The sequence below is a fragment of the Ovis canadensis genome, chromosome 2, assembly GCF_042477335.2.
Source record: "Ovis canadensis isolate MfBH-ARS-UI-01 breed Bighorn chromosome 2, ARS-UI_OviCan_v2, whole genome shotgun sequence".
Taxonomy (NCBI): domain Eukaryota; kingdom Metazoa; phylum Chordata; class Mammalia; order Artiodactyla; family Bovidae; genus Ovis; species Ovis canadensis.
The window spans coordinates 239,616,868-239,635,155 of record NC_091246.1 but is presented as its reverse complement, the minus strand read 5'-3'; the positions used below and the strand labels follow the sequence as shown (position 1 = coordinate 239,635,155).

Sequence of the window (18,288 nt, the reverse complement as noted above, 5' to 3'; positions counted from 1 at the left end):
TGTAGGAGCAGACAGTTACATGGCTTGGAGGGTCAGGTTGACATAGTGCTTCTGAGTTTAGTATCAGACCACTTCCAGTCCTTTTCCACCACTGATGAGCCAGGGGGTCTTTGCAGATTCTTAATCTCTGAGTCTCAGCCTTGTCACTGTCCTGACATATGGGCTAATATGGTATCTACTTGATAAGAGTTATTTTTGTAATAATCCTGTGAGTTAGGAGCTCAGCAAAATGCCTGGCATCTAGGAGGCACTCGGGAGATGTGGCTTTTGTTGGCTCTGCTGGGCTGCACAGATCCTGGCCAGGGCCGGACCCCGGGTACTCATGGGCTGGGCCTGGGGCCGGGCGGCGGGGGTGGGGGAGTCTCCAGCCACTGGGCCTCCTGGCAGGCGGGCTGGGTTGGCAATCTGGGCTCAGACGCCCTACCTCCCTGTTCCCTTCCTGGCCACCCTACCTCCCGTTGCCTTCCTGTGCCAGGCGGCCAGCCCTCGTTTGCCCCCACCTCCCAGCCTCCCCCTGTGCCCTCTCCACAGGCTGGTGAGGGCTCTGACGTGTGAAATAAAAAGGGATTTTAATTACCTCTCAGCAAAACAGCAATTAGAGAGAATCACAGCACAACAGCAGTCCCCTCCCCCACTCCCTCCCCCTGCCAGGTCCGCTTTCCCCCCTTTTTCTCCAGCCCCCACCCAAGCTCTGGGGCTGGATGAAACAGGATGCCCTCCATTTCAGCCCAGACCCCCAAACCCCAGGGCTGGGGTGTGCTTGGCAAAGGACAGGAGGTGGTTTCTGTTGAGGGCAGGGCAGGGATGTCTCCATACCTTGGAGGCAGCCAGCACCCACCCACATCTCTGGGGTACTTGTGGGTCCCCCCAGGGACATGTATCCACTGCATGTGCCCTGGTACACACCCGTGTGCATGTGTATCTAGCACGTGTGAACACCCGTATGTGCATGCAAGCGTGTCAGCAACCTGGGGCAGTGCAACCCTCAGGATGAGCCTGCCGCGCTGGGAAAGCAGTGCTGCTTCCAACAGGCTTTTAAAATAATTGCCTGTGACCCTAAGCTGTAGCTCTCTGTCCTCTGTCCGCCGGCCGCCCCCATCCCCCTGGCCCCCGCTGCCAGGGGTCACTTCTCCGTCCATCGTCCATCGGCAGAGCCTGGGGCACCTTTGCCGCATTTGGGGAGGGGGCCAGGGAGAGCAGGGCGGGGTGTTCCCACAGGTGGCCTGAGTCTGGGGGCGGCCGGTGGTGGGTGGCTGATTGAAGCGGTAATTGCAGGCAGCAGGCCCTAGCTAATGCATGTTATGATTAAGCCCCATTACGGAGGGAGGCCGCTCAAGCATGGGGGTGGGGGCGGGGGGGCGGGAGGTGGGAGGAGGCTGATGGTGTGGGGGCCTGTGATGGGGCTGACTGACAGTCTTTCTCATGGGGAGGGGGAGCAGGCAGCCACTGTTGCCTCCGTGGTCCCCTCTTCCTCCAGAGCGGCGGCCCGCCCAGCTGAGACGGGAAAGCCAGAGCCTAGAGATGGGAAAAGACCAGCTCCCCCCACCCCCACCCCCACCCTACCCAAACACAGCGCTCATTCCTGCACAAAGGTCTGAAAGCCTCTATTCGGTTCTCCGAGGGGCCCCGCCTGCTTGTGCACAGTGGCCTTTAATCCTGGGGTTCCTGCGGCTGTGTCAGGTCCTCGGTAACCATCAGCCCCCCAGTCTCAGTGCCGAGGAACACACATCACTGGATGGCAGAAGCCAGAATGGCTGCAGCTGAACTGCTGACCTCAGGGGCCCCAGTCCCACCCCACCTCACTGGGAGCCACAGGTGCTATTCAGAGACCCCTGGCTCAGATGGTAAAGAATCTGCCTGCAATGCGGGAGACCCAGGTTCAATCCCTAGGTTGAGAAGATCCCCTGGAGAAGGGACTGGCAACCCACTCCAGTATTCTTGCCTAGAGAATCTCATGGGCAGAGGAGCCTGGCGGGCTACAGTCCATGGGGTTGCAAAGAGTCGGACACCACTGAATGACTCACACTTTCACGCCACAGGGATGAGGATAGAGCAGGCCCGAGCCCACCCACCCCTGGCTATGTGGGCCCTGAGGTCTGGCCTACTTCTCCATGGAAAATGGACTTCATTTCTCTTCTTTCACAAAGGCCCAGAGAGGTTACACAACTTCCCCCAGAAACACAGTAAGGGCTTTGTGTTAACCTAGTATTCCAACCTGGCCACTCACCAGCCGCATGACTTTGTGACCGTCACTTCATCTCTTAGGGCCTCAGCTGCCGCCTCTACGGAATGTGTGTGCACAGTTACTGAATCGTGCCTCACTCTTTGTGACCCCAGGGACTGTAGCCCAGCAGGCTCCTCTGTCCATGTGCTTTCCCAGGCAAGATTACTGGAGTGGGCTGCCGTTTCTCTGGTGATACGCGTAGCACTTACTCCGAGAATTCTGAAGATTAAAGGAGATAACTTGGCACTTAAGCCCAGGACATGGCCTGGGATTCAGCCTCTCATATTCTTACACAAACTTGGCTCTTTCACTCTTATCTCCTATGATAGGCACAATTCTAAGAGGCCCCTCAAGATCCCTGAACCCTGATGTACACACGTACTTCTCCCTGCTTTTCAACCAAACATAAATCCAGGTACTATTATGAAGGGATGTTGCAGATGTAATTAAGATTCCAAATCAGTTGACCTTAAGATACGGAGATCATCAGACCTAATTACAGCAGTTTCTCGGGCTGGTGTCTGAGAGGAAGACAGATTCAAAGCAGGAGAAGAATTCAGTGCTGGGGAGACTTTTCCACCGATGACTTTGGAGTTGGAGGGGCCACAAGGCATGGAATATCGCTGAGAGCAGCCCCTGGTTGATAACCAGCAAAGGAGGGGCACTTTGATTCTCCAGCTGAAGGAACAGAATTCAGCCACAACCCATGAGCTGGGAGAGGAGCCCGGGCCCCAGAGGAGACCCCGGCCCTGGCAGACCCGGACTTTGGCCTTCTGAGGCCCTGAGTAGAGAATCCAGCCAGGCTGCGCCTGGACTTCTAACCTGCAGAAATGAGGACAATAAACTTGTGCTGTTTCATGTTGCTGCGTTTGTGATGATTTGTTATCTGGTAATAGAAAACCAAGAACCCACATTAGCAGTTCGGGCAGAAGGCCCTGGGCCATCCCGCTAGAAGGAGCTTGGTGCCAGGCTAAGGGAAGCTCCAGGTGTGGCTGCTACTTGGGACCTGTGGGTGTGCGCCCACTGCTGGTACCTCTGTGGGGACAGAGCACCTGCCTCGGGCTGTAAGGGGTGGAGGGGAGGCAGACCCTTGGCAGCCAAGGTTCCTGCTTGTGGGTCTGCCTGGGGCTGGGGCCCCTGGCATCCAGCTGCCCATCGTCAAGTCTGACCTATCACTGCATCCAGAGGATGTCTCAGGGAGCCCCTGGCCATGCATCACCCCACACCCTGGGCTGGGAAGGCCTTAGGCAGAGGTGGGCACGGATATTCATGGTGAGCATAGGTGTTGGATAGGAGCTCTGATTCTGGAGTCTTACTCTCTGTCCCAAAGCTCCTCATCAAGGACAACTCCCTCCAAAAGACACAGCTTAGAGGGGGGCCCTACCCACGTCAGGCCTTGGGCCCAGCCCCTTGGAGCCCCTCTGAGTCCTGCTGCGCCCTCCCCTCTGCAGCCCTGCTTTCTCTCCTACAAGGGACAGTTAGTGGCCTTGGCTTTAATTAGCTAAAGATCCCCTTCAGCTCCAATCACTTGAAAAGATGAGAGAGTGCTGGGGGAGGGGACCTGAGCCCGGTGACCCCATGAGACAAGGAATGGGCCTTTCAGGGCATGCTGGCTTCTCTGGGCTTAGGGCAGCCTGAGCCCCCTTCCTGGCCGGCACAGGCAATGGGTTGCGGTGACCCTGCCAGGAAGATGTGTCCCAGGCTCCAGGGTCCACCTCCCTGTTCCTTACTCCCTGCCTCTGGGGCCTTGTATCTGGCAGCAGGAGCTGAGCCACCTGTTGTGGCCTGTCCATCAAACAAGGGGCCTGACTGTCAGAGCTTGGACAGAGCATGCACACAGGAGCTGCCCCACACATATTACTGTGGGGGCTCCACCACAGCTGTGTGGGGCGGGGGGGGGGGGCGGGCTGGTCCAGATCTGAGCAGCTGCCTGGTCCACTCAGCTCAGGCCTTGCACCAGGCTCCATGGTGGCCATGAGGGTCACCTCTGTCTTGCAAGGAGAGGCACTCAGGCAACCTCACTCGGACGGAGACCTGCTTGACTCTGGGGACTAATGGGGTCTGGGAAGCTTGAAATGGACCTAAAGGAGGACAGGAGGGCTGGGGACGAGGCACTCGGGCAGAGGGTGGCAATGTTGTTACACGGCGAGTGAGGACTACAGGAGATTTTTCTCTTAATGAGTCCCAAGTTGTTTTTATTTAGTAGCTAAGTTATGTTGGACTCTTTGCAACCCCGTGGACTTTAGCCCGCCAGGTTCCTCTGTCCAAGGGATTCTCCAGGCAAGAATACTGGAGGGAGTTGCCATTCCCTTCTCCAGGGGATCTTCCCAAGCCAGGGATCGAACCCAGGTCTCCTGCATCGTAGGTGAATTCTTTATCATCTGAGCCACCAGGGAAGCCCAAGTATATTGGAGTGAGTAACCTATCCCTTCTCCAGCAGATCTTCTCGACCCAGGAATTGAACTGGGGTTTCCTACATTGCAGGTGGATTCTTTACCAGCTGAGCTGCCAGGGAAGATCCCAATATGCTTCATAGTTTAAGTCTTTGAAAGCAAGAATGTATTGGGGACGTTCCTGGTGATCCAGTAGTGAAGACTGGATGCTTTCACTGCAGAGGGGCACGAGTTCAATCCCTGGTCAGGGAACAAAGATCCCACACACCGCACGGCACAGCTGAAAAAAAAAAAAGAAATTAGTATGTTTTTCTTATATGAGATAAAAAGCTGTTCTAGAGGTTGGCAGGTAACGCCAGAGAAGAATCTGCCCAATGGGGATGAGAGCCTACCACAGGAAGGACAGGAGAGGAGAGGAATGCCCCCTCTGTCATCCAATGGGCCCCAGAATCAAGCAGAGATGTGTGTGAGGGCTGAAAGTCTGGGCAGGTTTGTAGGTGAGGGCGCTGCCCCCAGTGTGAGGCTGGCCTTGGTAGACGCTTCACATAGGCTGTTCTATGTGCTGACCACAGCTGTGTGAGAACTTTCCATGACTATCAAACATGTCATCTGTTCCGGACTCTGGGCTGCACAACTGGCTAAGATGCAGGTGGTATGGTGGGTGCCCAGGGAGGGCAAGCCCCCAGCCACGGAGGTGGCACAGGACCAGAGAAGAGAAGCCGGCATCCCAAGAAGGATGAGTGGCAACTGGCCAATGGAAGAGGTGCTGGGAGAGGGCTGTTCCAGCAGCCGGAACAGCAAGCGCTAAGGCTCTGAGGTGAGTGAGAGTCTCCCAACAGAGGTCTGGGAAATGACAGTAGATTAGAGCGACCTATTTCCTCCTACTCACTGGGGGAAGAGAGGCAGGGAGACAGAGAGAAGAGGAGAGAAGGATGGGGAGAGGTCACTGCCCTGGGGCCACTCAGGTGTGAGTTCTATCCTGGGGGTGAGGAGAGGCACTGGGAGCTGGAGGCCGGTGGGGAAACTGGAACAACTGTCCAGGTTGGGGTGGGCATAGCAGCATGTTGGAACCTAGCGGAGGAGCTCAGCTGGAGGTCAGCACTGGGGAGACTCTGGAGCCCAGCTCAGTGAGGGCCAGGAAGTTTGGAGAGGAGAGGGACCAGAGCAGGTAGCCCCAGGGCCATTCCTCTAGGCCCAGGAATCTGAAAGCAAATGGAGAACAAGTTCCCTAGCCCCTTGCCTGATCAGGAGCAGACCTCACTGGGAGCTCAGGCAGGACTGACAGGTGCTAGCAACAGAGAAGGAAGAATGAAGGCACAGGCTGGGTGGTGGGGTACAGGGCCCCTTGGGGTCCACCAAGGGCTGCTGCGGGCACCCAGCTTTCCAACAGGAGTCTGAGCCAACACAGTGATGGCCGCCCAGCAGCTCCGTCCTTTCCCCGCCCCCTCCCTGCCACCCGGGCCACTTGGGAGAGTCATTTCATTTCTCAAATTAAAAATCCATTCTGTGCTGTGAATAATAGATGGGATGAGCCTTGGGAGGCTGGGAGGACAGGAAGCTGGTTGGGGGAGACGTTTTCCAGGGCGAGACAGATCCTGCAGCACTCTTGGTGGGGCAAGTGGACTGGGGGGTGGGGTGGAGTCAGGGGGCATCTCCTAGAGCAGAGGCAGGGCTGCGGGGTTCAGGTTTGAGCAGCGGGCAAAAATAGAGGCACAGGCTGTCCCCATACATACAAGCCAGATGGGTATAGAAATGGGTCTGATCACCATAGGCTCCAGGTGGTGCCAGGCTGGCTTCAGGTCAGCAGCCCTCCTGTGACGTCAAGCACTTAGCACCTGACTTGGTGGAAGCTGAACAGACCTGAGTCCTCAGTGTGGGCACACAAGGGGTTGCACCCCTCCCCTAGCATCTAGACCTGGGGATGTCCTGCCCAGCATTGGCGGGGGTGGGGGTGGCTGCCATCTGGGAAGGGGAGAGGCGGAGGGTCCCCCTACCTCTGCCCCTAGCGCTGCTCCCTTTCCCTCTCTAACCAGTTCCCCTGCTGCCCACCCACCCCCCAAACCGGGCATCCAGCTGCCTCCTCTGGGCTTGGCTCTGTCCTCTCATCCTCCTGCTTCTCAGTCAGGGAGTCATTTTGACGAGAGGGGACACTGGACACTGGGAGCCTGAGTGAGGGAGCCCGAGGCCAGATACCTACCGCCCTCCACTCACCTCCACTCAGCTCTGCTTTCTGAGGACGGAAGTGCCTGGGAGGCAGGGCTGGTCCCTCTTTATTGGTGGGTGGTGCAGGGGGGTCTAGGACTGAAGGGTCCTGGGCCCAGCCCCCACTCAGGCCCCATGGGCCCTGGAAGCTGCACTCAGGCCTGGGGGAGCCTCTGGGCTGGGGGTGGGGGTGGGGGTGAGGTGCTGTACAGAGAGGGGAGACAGAGCCAGGAAGACAGGGCGGCTGGGCCAGGGCAGTTGGGAGGCAGATGAAAGGATCAATGGCAGCTGAGCATGTGCATGAGGGCTGGCCAGGAGGGAGGTCCTCTGGCTGACCTGGGAGGGAGGGGGGATGGAGGAGGAGCTGAGGGCCTGGGTCCCCCACCCCCCAGTGGCTGGAGCAGCAGAGTCCCTGGGGAAGCATGTTTGCCTTTGTGCCTTTCTGTCGGAAGAGAGTCAGCTCCCTGAGACAATATCCATTTTTATATTTCTTGGAAATTTCACGGCATTCATTTCAGGGAAAATAAAAGCTGTCATTGCTGGAGAAATGATACCAATCAGGGCCTGAAAAGGCTGGAAAATTATCCTCCTGGAGACAAAATGTTGAGGGAAAAATGCAGATTAAAAGCACAAAGAGACACTTTACCATGGTCCTGCCCTCCCCTCCCCCTGTAAGGAATCACCACATTTTACATAACTCTACCTTCCCTAGGTGGAATTAACTGAACCCAGGAAGAACTAACTCATGGGTCAAAGGAGGACTGTGAGATGGCCAGAGATGGAGGCAGAGAGTATCCAGAGGTGTAGCGCAGAGGTGGACACAGGGACAGACAAGGGACAGGCAGGGTGCAGGCAAAGGTGGTCCCTTAGGGCCTGGCTGATGAGCAGCCCCAGGGAGGGGACTGGACAGTGGGTTCTTTAGTCCCCACCTCACTGTGGTTTTTATTAGATAGGGCCCCATGGCAGTCTCGGGCAGTCTCTAACTCCGTTTAGGTGAGTCCTGCAAGCTGGAACCCTCAGGCCTGGCAGCACTGGTGCTTTGTGGGGTGCCCTGCTAGGGACCGTGGAAGCAGAGTGGGTGGAGAGCTCAGGGCAGAGAAAGCAGAGACTCGGGAAATGGTATCATTCATGCAAGAAGCAAGCCCTGAGTTCCGTGTGTCCTGCATGGACCAGGCCCTGCCGGCACAGTGTGGAGTGAGGTCTGGCAGCAGCAGGCCGTGTCCAGGGGCTGGGAGTCGTGGCAGGGAGGTCCCACATTATAAAAGCAAGTTGAGGGACTTCCCTCCTGGTCCAGTGGTTAAGATTCCATGCTCCCACTGTGCAGGAGACAGGTACAGTCTCCAGGAACTAAGATCCTATATGCCATGCAGCACAGCCAAAAACCTACAAACAACAAACGCAAATGGAACCAGAAGTGGGTGGATAAATTCATAGTCCCCCATGCTGACCTGTCTCCCACCTATCCAAATAGGTCCTGAGTCTGAGTGAACTCGGGGAGATGGTGATGGACAGGGAGGCCTGGCGTGCTGCGATTCATGGGGTCGCAAAGAGTTGGACACAACTGAGCGACTGAACTGAACTGAGGTCCAAGGGCCTGTTTGAGGCAGAGCCCGCAGGGTCCCTGCGCTGGCTCCTGCAGGGTGGGTTCCTTCATTACTTTCCAGTCGTTTTCTCCCCCCTGGGCCAGGCGCTTCCAGCGGATACCACGGCCAGCCAAGGTTTGCGGAAGGTGCTGAGTCTGGCCCTGCGGCCCCTTCTTGTAACAGTATCCAGAGCCCTTCCCCCATCACTGCCAACCAACACCCAGGCGCCTGCAGCGGGGTTGCGGAGGAGGTGGGTGGGTGGAGAGAGCTGGGGGGTGGGCCTGGACATGGACAGGAGCTATAGGAGAGGACTGGGAAACCCCTGATTGAAAGCGCTCTGGTCCAGGCGGTACCGGCACTATTTCAGCGTGCCCCACAGCCTATCCGTGAGTCCTCCCTGGACGGTGCTCCAGTCCTGTGGACTGGTCTGGGCTGGCTCATCGTCTCATCAGCTTTAGTTTGAGCATCTTTCAGACGGGCTGGCAGGCATCCCTGCGGGGCGGGGGAGGGGGCATCGAATCGGAGGGTACCTGGGACCCTCATTCCTCTCGGGACTAGAATTCCCGAGCCCAGAATCAGTGCCAGACCCTCAGGAGCTTGTTCCCGCAGCCGCCTTCCCCGCCCCCGAGCTGCCACCGAGCTGACAGGTAGCCGGGATGCAGGCAGGAAGAAGGAGGGGGTGCGGGGGGCAAGCGGAGGAGGGTGGAGCCGCTGGCGCGCCCCCTCTCTCGGGGCCGGCGGGCGGCGCAGCGCGGCGCGGCAGCAGAGGAGGCGGCGGGCGCACAGAGAGAGCGGCCGCCCGCCCCGCTCCGCCCGGGCTCCGGCTCCGGCTCGGGCTCCATCTGCGCTGTTTCCGCGCCGCCCGAGCGCGCACCTGCCGGGTAAGTGGCACCCGAGCCCGCCGCCGCCGCGGCCACCGTCAGCCACCTCCGCCAACGCGCCGAGCCTCCAGGCTTTGTCTGCGTCCTCGCGGCTCCGGCTCCGGCGGCGGCGGCGACTCGCGGGCGCGGGGCTCGGGCTCGGCGGGCTGCCCGGCGCGACGCGGGAGGCTGCCCACCAAGGGCTCGGGGCGCACCGGGCCAGCTCGCTCTGCGCCGGGGATGAAACTTCGTCCAAGTTTGCGTTCCGGGGAGAACCTGTTGAAGCCGGGAGGGGCCGGGGGGCGAGGACGCGGGACGGAACCGGTCCCGGGTCCTTTAGGGCCGTCGGGGCTTTCTCCCTGATCCTGGGCGGGACGGCGCGCCGGCGCGGGGGCTTGGCAAAAGGACTGGTGAGGGTTCTGGCCATTGAATAGAGAGGACGGGGCCGGGGATGGCTCTGCGGACATCCGCGAGGACAAAGTTTGGTTCTCGAGGCTCCTTCTTGAGCGTGTGGTTCCAGTGCGGAAAGCTGAAGGCGGTTTCAGGGCCCGCATAGACGCCGCACTGACCACACCTCCTTTTCCCGGCCTCCGCTTCCCCCCTCCCCGCATCTGGCCTTGTCTGTAGCAGGTCGGGGGCAAGCAGTGAAGAGAAGAGAAACAGCCTTTCACTGACGGCCTACTATGTGCCAGGCCCAGTGCCCAGCGCTTTATTACAGGGGTCTCCCCAGCCTGCGGCGGGCACGTGTGTGCGGGGACAGGGGACGGTAATGGACGGACGGTGCCTACAGTGGCTGGTGGCCGCTCGGAGCCTTCTCCCTCCCTCCAACCCCGAGTGGCGCAGGGAGGCCAGGCCCCAGGCCCACTCGCTGTTGGCGACTCCGGGTGGCCTCCAGCCTTTGAACCTAGGCCTGTGCTCTTCCTCTTCGGGCTCGTGGGTCCCGTCGGGCCCCAGTGCCTTTCTGAGCCTGTCTACCTTTCCTGCAGCTGCGGCCCGGCGGCCATGCAGAGGCCGGCTGGGAGCCTGGCGGCCCGGTGCAGCCTGCTGTAGCAGAGACTGCCCAGGGCTGCGCGGCGGCGGCAGCGGAGCTATGGAGGCCCCGTATTCGATGACAGCACATTACGACGAGTTCCAGGAGGTGAAGTACGTGAGCCGGTGCGGTGGGGGAGGCGCACGGGGAACGTCGCTGCCCCCCGGCTTCCCGCTGGGTGCGGGGCGCAGCGCCACCGGGGCCCGAGCCGGGCTGCCGCGCTGGAACCGGCGCGAGGTGTGCCTGCTGTCGGGGCTGGTGTTCGCCGCGGGCCTTTGTGCCATCCTGGCCGCCATGCTGGCTCTCAAGTACCTGGGTCCGGGGGCGGCGGGGGGCGCCGCCTGCTCCGAGGGCTGCCCGGAGCGGAAGGCCTTCGCGCGCGCCGCGCGTTTCTTGGCCGCCAACCTGGACGCCAGCATAGACCCGTGCCAGGACTTCTACTCCTTCGCGTGCGGCGGCTGGCTGCGGCGCCACGCCATCCCGGACGACAAGCTCACCTACGGCACCATCGCGGCCATCGGCGAGCAGAACGAGGAGCGCCTGCGGCGCTTGCTGGCGAGGCCCGGGGGCGGGCCGGGGGGCGCGGCCCAGCGCAAGGTGCGCGCTTTCTTCCGCTCTTGCCTGGACATGAGGGAAATCGAACGGCTCGGCCCGCGGCCCATGCTCGAGGTCATCGAGGACTGCGGGGGCTGGGACCTGGGCGGCGCGGCGGAGCGCCCGGGGGCGGCGGCTCGCTGGGACCTCAACCGGCTGCTGTACAAGGCGCAGGGCGTGTACAGCGCCGCCGCGCTCTTCTCGCTCACCGTCAGCCTGGATGACAGGAACTCCTCGCGCTACGTCATCCGCGTGAGTGAGCCACCCCCCCAACCCCCCGCCACGGGCACCCCCACAGGCGGCTAGGAACTAGGAGTGCCTCGGCCTGGCACGCCTGCCCCGCGCGCCCTGTGCGCCCGGGAGACCGGTGCGGAAGAGGGAGGTTAGGGGAATGGAGGGGAGCGCACACCGGCAGAGCGCGGGAGGAGGGCTCAAGTAATTTCCCTCGAGTAATTGCGGTGTTTAGCGGAGCCGCGGGAGCCGCAATTTCCCAGCCCTCTGGCAGGCGGTGAGAGCTCTGGGAGGGGTGTGCTGATGGGCTGTGGTGACAGGCCTGTCGGGCTGGAACTGGCTGGAATGCCTGGGGCGGGGGTGGGGCGGGCGGGCAGGGGTCAGCTGTCAGTGCGCGCGAGAGTGCCCCTCAAGGGTGGGGAATGGAAAGGATTTCAAGAGCAAAGACAAGGACGGTTGGAGGGACCTGGGTCAGGGGGTAGGGAGGGTGGGGGCCGGGGAGCCATACCCATTCAGTCCCCAGTCTAGGCCAGTCAGTCCTGGAGGCTGGGACCAGCTGCTCTGGATTGAGGCAGGGGCTGTCGTCTTTATGCTCTGGGGGTTTGTGACAGTGGATGCCTGGCAAGTCCTCCGTTTGCCTTTTGGAAGGGGATTCAGTCTGTTTGCAGGAACCCGCAGTGTTGATGTCTGACCCCCATCTCTCCCCAGATTGACCAGGACGGGCTCACCCTGCCAGAAAGGACCTTGTACTTAGCTCAGGATGAGGAGAGCGAAAAGGTGTGGGAGCATGGGATGGGGTTCTGGGGAAGCCCTGGGGCTCAGGGAGGCATGGACCGGGGCCTAGCACTGCCTGCATCCTTGCCCTGCCCCTTCCTGGTGCAGATCCTAGCAGCATACCGGGTGTTCATGGAGCGCCTGCTCAGCCTCCTGGGTGCTGAGGCAGTGGAGCAGAAGGCCCAGGAGATCCTGCAGCTGGAGCAGCGGCTGGCCAACGTGAGCAGGCGCCGGCTTCGTGATGGGGGCGGGAAGCCTCGGGCGGGGCTGGGTCAACCCTGCCCTTCATCCCCAGATCACAGTGTCTGAGTATGATGACCTCCGGCGAGACGTTAGCTCTGTGTACAACAAGGTGACCCTAGGGCAACTGCAGAAGATCACCCCCCACGTGAGTGCCACCCAGCCCTGCGGGGTGGTGGGGAGGTGCTGATCTTGGGACCCCCGGGCCGTCCCCTCCCCGAGGCCTTCCATGGCCATGGACTCCTGTGACCTCTGGTCGCCTCTCCCTGGCCCTCTGTCTCTTCTGTGGTCCTTGCCACACCTGGTCCCACTGTCCCCATCCCATGCCCCCCCCCCCCCAGCTGCGGTGGAAGTGGCTGCTGGACCAGATCTTCCAGGAGGACTTCTCAGAGGACGAGGAGGTGGTGCTGCTGGCCACGGACTACATGCAGCAGGTGTCGCAGCTCATCCGCTCCACCCCCCGCAGGTAGGGCTGCCAGTCGCCCACCTGCCCCCCTCCCCCGGGACCCTCCCCCGAATCCCAGAGCTATCTGCTTGGAGAGCTTCGAATCCCTGCCTCCATTTCAGTCCAGTATCCGCACGGGGGAGGCAGGAGAGGAGCACTGGAAAAGGAGTCCCGATCCCTAGGTTCAGACCTGGCTGTCCCCCGTACTGTGTGGGACCCTGGGCAGGGCCGGGAGTTTCCCGGGCTGAGTTTTCACATGTGGGGATGGCAAGACTCGAGTGAGCCTGAAGTTAAAAGGGGACGCAGTGGCAGTTACTCTGCTCCCCCACGGCCACCGGGAGGAAAACCTCCCTGGCCTCTGCCCCATCTCAGGAAGGAGCCGAGGCCCCTCGAGGCCAGCTCTGAGATAGGCAGTCACCCCAAGTGCTCACTCTCCCACCACATGGCAAGTGGAAAACGGTGCTGGCCTGTGCTCCAGGAGCACCCAGAGCTTTTTCGCTGGCCCGAGGCATATCTGCTGTGTGCGGGCCCAGCCCTTCTCCCTGACTGGGGCTGGGAGGACCTGCAATGACCCTCAGTCCTGTGCAGGTGCTTGGTCCTGCCCTGGGCTGAGGGGTGGGGGTGGGGCGCCTGTCGGGACACCCTGTTGCTTCACCTGGCCCTTAGGATCCTGCATAACTACCTGGTGTGGCGTGTGGTGGTGGTCCTGAGTGAGCACCTGTCCCCGCCGTTCCGAGAGGCGCTGCATGAGCTGGCCCGGGAGATGGAGGGCAGCGACAAGCCACAGGAGCTGGCCCGTGTCTGCCTGGGCCAGGCCAACCGTCACTTTGGCATGGCACTTGGTGCCCTGTTTGTACATGAGCACTTCTCGGCTGCCAGCAAGGCCAAGGTCAGGCTGCCTGGCCTTGGGGAGTGGGGGAGTGGGTGCTGAGCCGGGGATGAAGTTTTTGCATGACTGTGGTCCAAGCATGAGGAGCACGGGGAGCCCCGCACATCCCCCCTGCAGCGAGGGGCACCGGGCTCAGGGAGGGCTGAGCCCTCTCTGAGCCTCCAGGGTGCTCCTCACTGGGCCTCCTCCCCCAGGAAGCCTACCTGATTTGTCAGCCGCAGGACGCTCTCCCCACCAAGCTCCTGTCCGGCCTGCTCTGCCATGCTCAGTGGGATGGCCCTAGGAATGTACGTGATCTTTGCTGGGGCAGTTAGCCCCTTCCAGACCAAGTTTCCTTTCAGGGTCCAGGGCCTGAATCTCTTACCGCCAAGGTCTCCCCTTGGTGCTGAGCACCAAGTCTTGGGCTTTGGAAGTGGTGCTGAATGATTAGGGGGGTACCCCTTGCTCCAGGTGCTGGGGACCCAGAGCTATGGCCTCCTGGATTGATCCCTTGATCCTTGATCCTTGACCCCTAACCCTGCAGGTACAGCAGCTGGTAGAAGACATCAAGTATATCTTGGGCCAGCGCCTGGAGGAGCTAGACTGGATGGATGCTGAAACCAAGGCGGCCGCACGGGCCAAGGTGAAATGGGATCCTGGTCCCATATGTTAGTCCCATAGACACGCACTGAGTGCCTACTCTATGCCAAGTGCTGGGGTGACAAAAGAGACAAAGATGCCTCTATGGAGTTGGCATCACCCAGCCTCCTCTCCTGCTTCCTTGAGCTCCACTCCTACACTGGCCCTGGAGCTTTCTCCCTTGGTGGGTTAGGGATTTATCTCCTGAGGCCCCAGCCCACCCCTGACCCTCTCGCTTGCAGCTTCAGTACATGATGGTGATGGTGGGCTACCCGGACTTCCTGCTGAAACCGGAGGCTGTGGACAAGGAGTATGAGGTGGGCCTGCCCACTGCCCCTGCCCCAACCAGCCACGCTTCTCCAGGCCTATGGCCAAGACCCCCATAGAGACCAACCACCACTGCAGGGAAGGAGCCAGAGCCCTCAGCTGATGGACACTGGGAGGGCATGGGACCTGCCGGGTGCTGGTCTGGCCCTGCCCCCTGGCCTGCCACTGAGTGCTGCCCATCCCCTGTGCAGTTTGAGGTCCACGAGAAGACCTACTTCAAGAATATCTTGAACAGCATCCGCTTCAGCATCCAGCTCTCAGTTAAGAAGATCCGTCAGGAGGTGGACAAGTCCACGTGGGTACCTGGCCTGGAGCAGGGGTCAGGGGTGCCATGGTGTGCCATGGGGACAGTGTTTCTTATCAATACCTGGAGGAGGGCACACTGCCTCACAGATGCTGGCATGGGGAGGGGGCACCAAGCCTGCATAGGGTGTGGGGTCCGCCTGGGAGAGGCCCAGGACATAGCAGTAGGCTGGGACATCAGGCCATCCTTTAAGGAGGAGGAGGCTAGGAGGCAGGGGGTGTAGGGGATGGAGTGGGGGTTCCCCCAGCTGACCCCAGCCTCCCTCCACAGGTGGCTGCTCCCCCCACAGGCACTCAATGCCTACTATCTGCCCAACAAGAACCAGATGGGTAAGGGGGCGTGTCGGGCCGGGGTGGGGGTGGGGTTTGTGGTGGGGGTGGGCAGGGCCTGGAGGTGGGGCGGGTCTCCTGCTGACCACGCCCTCTCGGCAGTGTTCCCTGCTGGAATCTTGCAGCCAACGCTGTACGACCCTGACTTTCCGCAGTGAGTATGGGGCCTGGTGTGAGCCAGGGTCCCGGCCATGGCCTTGTCTGCAGGGTGGGCAGGGAACTGCTCAGACTGCCCGAGGCTCAGGCTGGGCACAGGAGTCGTGACAGTTGCAACCCTGGGTCCCCATAATCCCCTTTCATTGGTTATTTAGAAAAAAGTGTAGGTTTTTTTTTTTTTTCATTCTTTTAAATGTCCGGAGTCCCTTTTTACCTGGATTGGGGCTTCTCTGGGCATTTCAAAAGTGAAGCAATCTAGGAAAAAGATTAAAGAAAAAAGATCTAGGAAAAAGGCTAGATCCCATATGGGGTGCCTGAGTTTCCCTCCACCCCTGTTTCCACCCACCCCCTTGACTGCCGAAATCTGTTAGATGTTATTTCCTAAAAGAGCTTGCAGGTATCTGGCCCCTTTCACATACCCCACAAGGAAGCTGGAGGCATGAGAGTCCTGGGGCAGTGGAACACTGGCCCTCCTGGCTGCCTCATGGCCTGGCCGGGGCCTCCTGAGGCCGCCAGGGCAGCAGCCCAGTGGGGCTCTCAGAGGGCGGGCGAGGCTGGGGCCTGACGCTGCTGCCCCGGCCCAGGTCTCTGAACTACGGGGGCATCGGCACCATCATCGGGCACGAGCTGACCCACGGCTACGATGACTGGGGTGAGGCCTGCAGGCGGCCTGAGGGGGTGGGGGACAGGCAATGGCGGGGGGTGGGGGAGGCAGGGTGGTGAGGACTAATTGAGGCTCCGCAGCTACCCCGTGCCTGCCTGCTGGTGGCTGGATGAACAGGGAGCCTCAGCCCCCCCGCCTGCTGCCCACAGGAGGCCACTATGACCGCTCAGGCAACCTGCTGCACTGGTGGACCGAGGCCTCCTACAGCCGCTTCCTGCGCAAGGCCGAGTGCATTGTCCACCTCTACGACAACTTCACCGTCTACAACCAGCGGGTGAGGCCCCCGCTTCGATGTCCCTGGGGTCCCTCAGGCGGGCCTGGCCAGCGCAGACTAGGCGTGTGCACACCCTTTGGCACACTCCTGGCCCTGCACAAACCTGGGACCCCGGTCCCTACACACCCGCCAGGGTCCGGGTGTACATTGACTTGGGTGCGTGCATGAGTTCACACAGATGCACACGCACGTGGGGCACAAGGTGGTGGAGCCCTACCCAGAATTTCTGGGAAAGGGAAGGTGGGGTGAGGACAGGGCCCAGGGAGGCCAGACCTGAAGGAGGCCAGAAGGCCTGGGCAGCCTCCAGCCTCTTTGCTTCTCGCCAGGTGAATGGGAAACACACGCTTGGAGAGAACATTGCAGACATGGGCGGCCTCAAGCTTGCCTACTATGTGAGCCCCCCCACCCCCCGCCATGCCCTCCACCCCTGCGGGGAGGGCTAGGGGACCCTGAGGACTGGACTAGAGACCTCGACACCCCTCCCCCACGACCCCGTCCTGTTGGTCTTGGAGGGGAAGGTGCTGTGCTGGGCAGAGGGCCTCCTAAGTCCATCAACTTCTGGGAAAGCAAAGAGGGCTGCCTGGAGGAGGTGCCCCCTGCCTGGGCTTAGCCTTCTGGAGAGGGAAGAAGTTAGGGACCCGAGGGCTCAGCCTGGCGGGCGGTGTGTGGACCTGGGGTGGGTGACCGGCTGGCTGGGTGGAGGGTGCCAGGTGGCCCCGCATGGGCCCCCCAGCTCCATGCTCTGCGCCCCCAGGCGTATCAGAAGTGGGTGCGCGAGCACGGCCCTGAGCACCCGCTGCACCGGCTCAAGTATACGCACAACCAGCTCTTCTTCATCGCCTTTGCCCAGGTGGGCCGGGTGGGGGCCAGTGGGGTTGGGGTCAGCTTCCAGCCTGTCTCCCATGGGCCACTCCTCAGAGGCAATGCCCACCCGCCCCAGGCTGTGATGGGGGATGAGGACCTAGTGTGCAGAGGAATGATTGCACAGGCTGGTCCGTGGACTCCTGGCCTCACTTCTCTCCTGCTCCCCTCCACTCCCCCACCTGGCCCCAGAACTGGTGCATCAAGCGGCGGTCGCAGTCCATATACCTGCAGGTGCTGACCGACAAGCACGCACCTGAGCACTACAGGTCCGCCCCCCCCGCCCCTCCCCCCTCCCCCCCCCCCCCCACCGGCTGCCTGGGCCTCATCCCTCCTTGTGTCAGTGGGGCGGGAGGCGTGCGAAGGGTGGCGCGGTGGGGTGGGAAAGGACAGCTGGGGTCTGGTGGGACCTACACTCTGTGGGTCTCTTCCTAGGGTGCTGGGTAGCGTGTCCCAGTTCGAGGAGTTCGGCCGGGCCTTCCATTGCCCCAAGGACTCGCCCATGAACCCTGCGCACAAGTGCTCTGTGTGGTGAGCCTGGCCGCCCACCTGTGCACCCCTCCCTCCCTGCACGAACCGCCTCCCGCCAGCTGCCGGGGCAGGCATGGACCCGGCTCTGGTCCACTCGGGTGCCACCCCCCCACCACCTCGTCCTTGCCTCCCCAGCCCTTTTGAGACTCCACACCGCCCCGCTGTCTCCCACTCCAGGAGAGACCCAGAGCAGGGCTGAGGCTGGGCTCCAGGAGGGCGTGGGGCAGAGACTCTAAGGTCCCCAGACTGGGCTCTTGGGAGCCAGAGCCTCCACCAGTTTGCACTGTCCAGGGCCCCCACCTTCACTGTGTTCTTGCTGCTGAGTCTGGTCAATAAAGCTGCTCTACTGTCGCCTTGGCCTCCTCACGGGCCCTCGAAGCAGGTGGGGTTGGATGAACTCCTTACCTTAATGGAATGGGACCTAAAGAAGACCTTCTTGTCCCCTCCTGGTGGCCTCAGCTGGGCTGACTCTGTCCCACCTCCCCGGCTCTTGTCTTTCCCACCAACCATCCACTGTGGGTCTTCCCTGATAGCTCAGTTGGTAAAGAATCCGCCTGCAATGTGGGATACCTGGGTTTGATCCCTGGGTTGGGAAGACCCCCTGGAGAAGGGAAGGGCTGCCCACTCCATGATTCTGGCCTGGAGAGTTTCACGGACTGTATAGTCCATGGGGTCAAAAAGAGCTGGACACAACTGAGCAGCTTTCACTTTCACTTTTACACTTTCACCCAGTCTGCCCCCCCACCTCAAAGTCTTGCC

The 18,288-nt window shown here is 61.1% G+C and overlaps 1 protein-coding gene across 2 annotated transcripts; it reads left to right on the top strand.

Moving 5' to 3' along the window:
- The first annotated feature begins 9,138 nt into the window (after positions 1-9,138).
- ECEL1 (endothelin converting enzyme like 1) lies at positions 9,139-17,910 on the top strand. Of its 2 annotated transcripts, XM_069574702.1 has the most exons (19): positions 9,139-9,283; positions 10,249-11,138; positions 11,826-11,894; positions 12,000-12,110; positions 12,187-12,279; positions 12,473-12,597; positions 13,243-13,465; positions 13,660-13,752; positions 13,989-14,087; positions 14,326-14,400; positions 14,602-14,705; positions 14,985-15,043; positions 15,146-15,197; positions 15,784-15,851; positions 16,013-16,137; positions 16,464-16,529; positions 16,892-16,987; positions 17,191-17,267; positions 17,434-17,910. In XM_069574702.1, exons 2-19 carry the CDS (start codon positions 10,353-10,355, stop codon positions 17,531-17,533), a joined length of 2,421 nt encoding a protein of 806 aa, XP_069430803.1. In that variant the 5' UTR covers positions 9,139-9,283; positions 10,249-10,352; the 3' UTR covers positions 17,534-17,910. The 2 variants fall into 2 exon arrangements, with proteins under 2 accessions (XP_069430803.1, XP_069430804.1); XM_069574703.1 differs by lacking the exon at positions 13,660-13,752.
- The last annotated feature ends 378 nt before the right edge of the window (positions 17,911-18,288 follow it).

Coding starts and splice junctions, on each gene's coding strand:
- ECEL1 (XM_069574702.1), top strand. CDS start 10,353: ATGGAGGCCCCGTATTCGATGACAGCACATTACGACGAGTTCCAGGAG. Junction 15,198..15,783: donor TACGACCCTGACTTTCCGCA/GTGAGTATGGGG, acceptor GCCCCGGCCCAG/GTCTCTGAACTACGGGGGCA. Junction 17,268..17,433: donor CACGCACCTGAGCACTACAG/GTCCGCCCCCCC, acceptor GTCTCTTCCTAG/GGTGCTGGGTAGCGTGTCCC.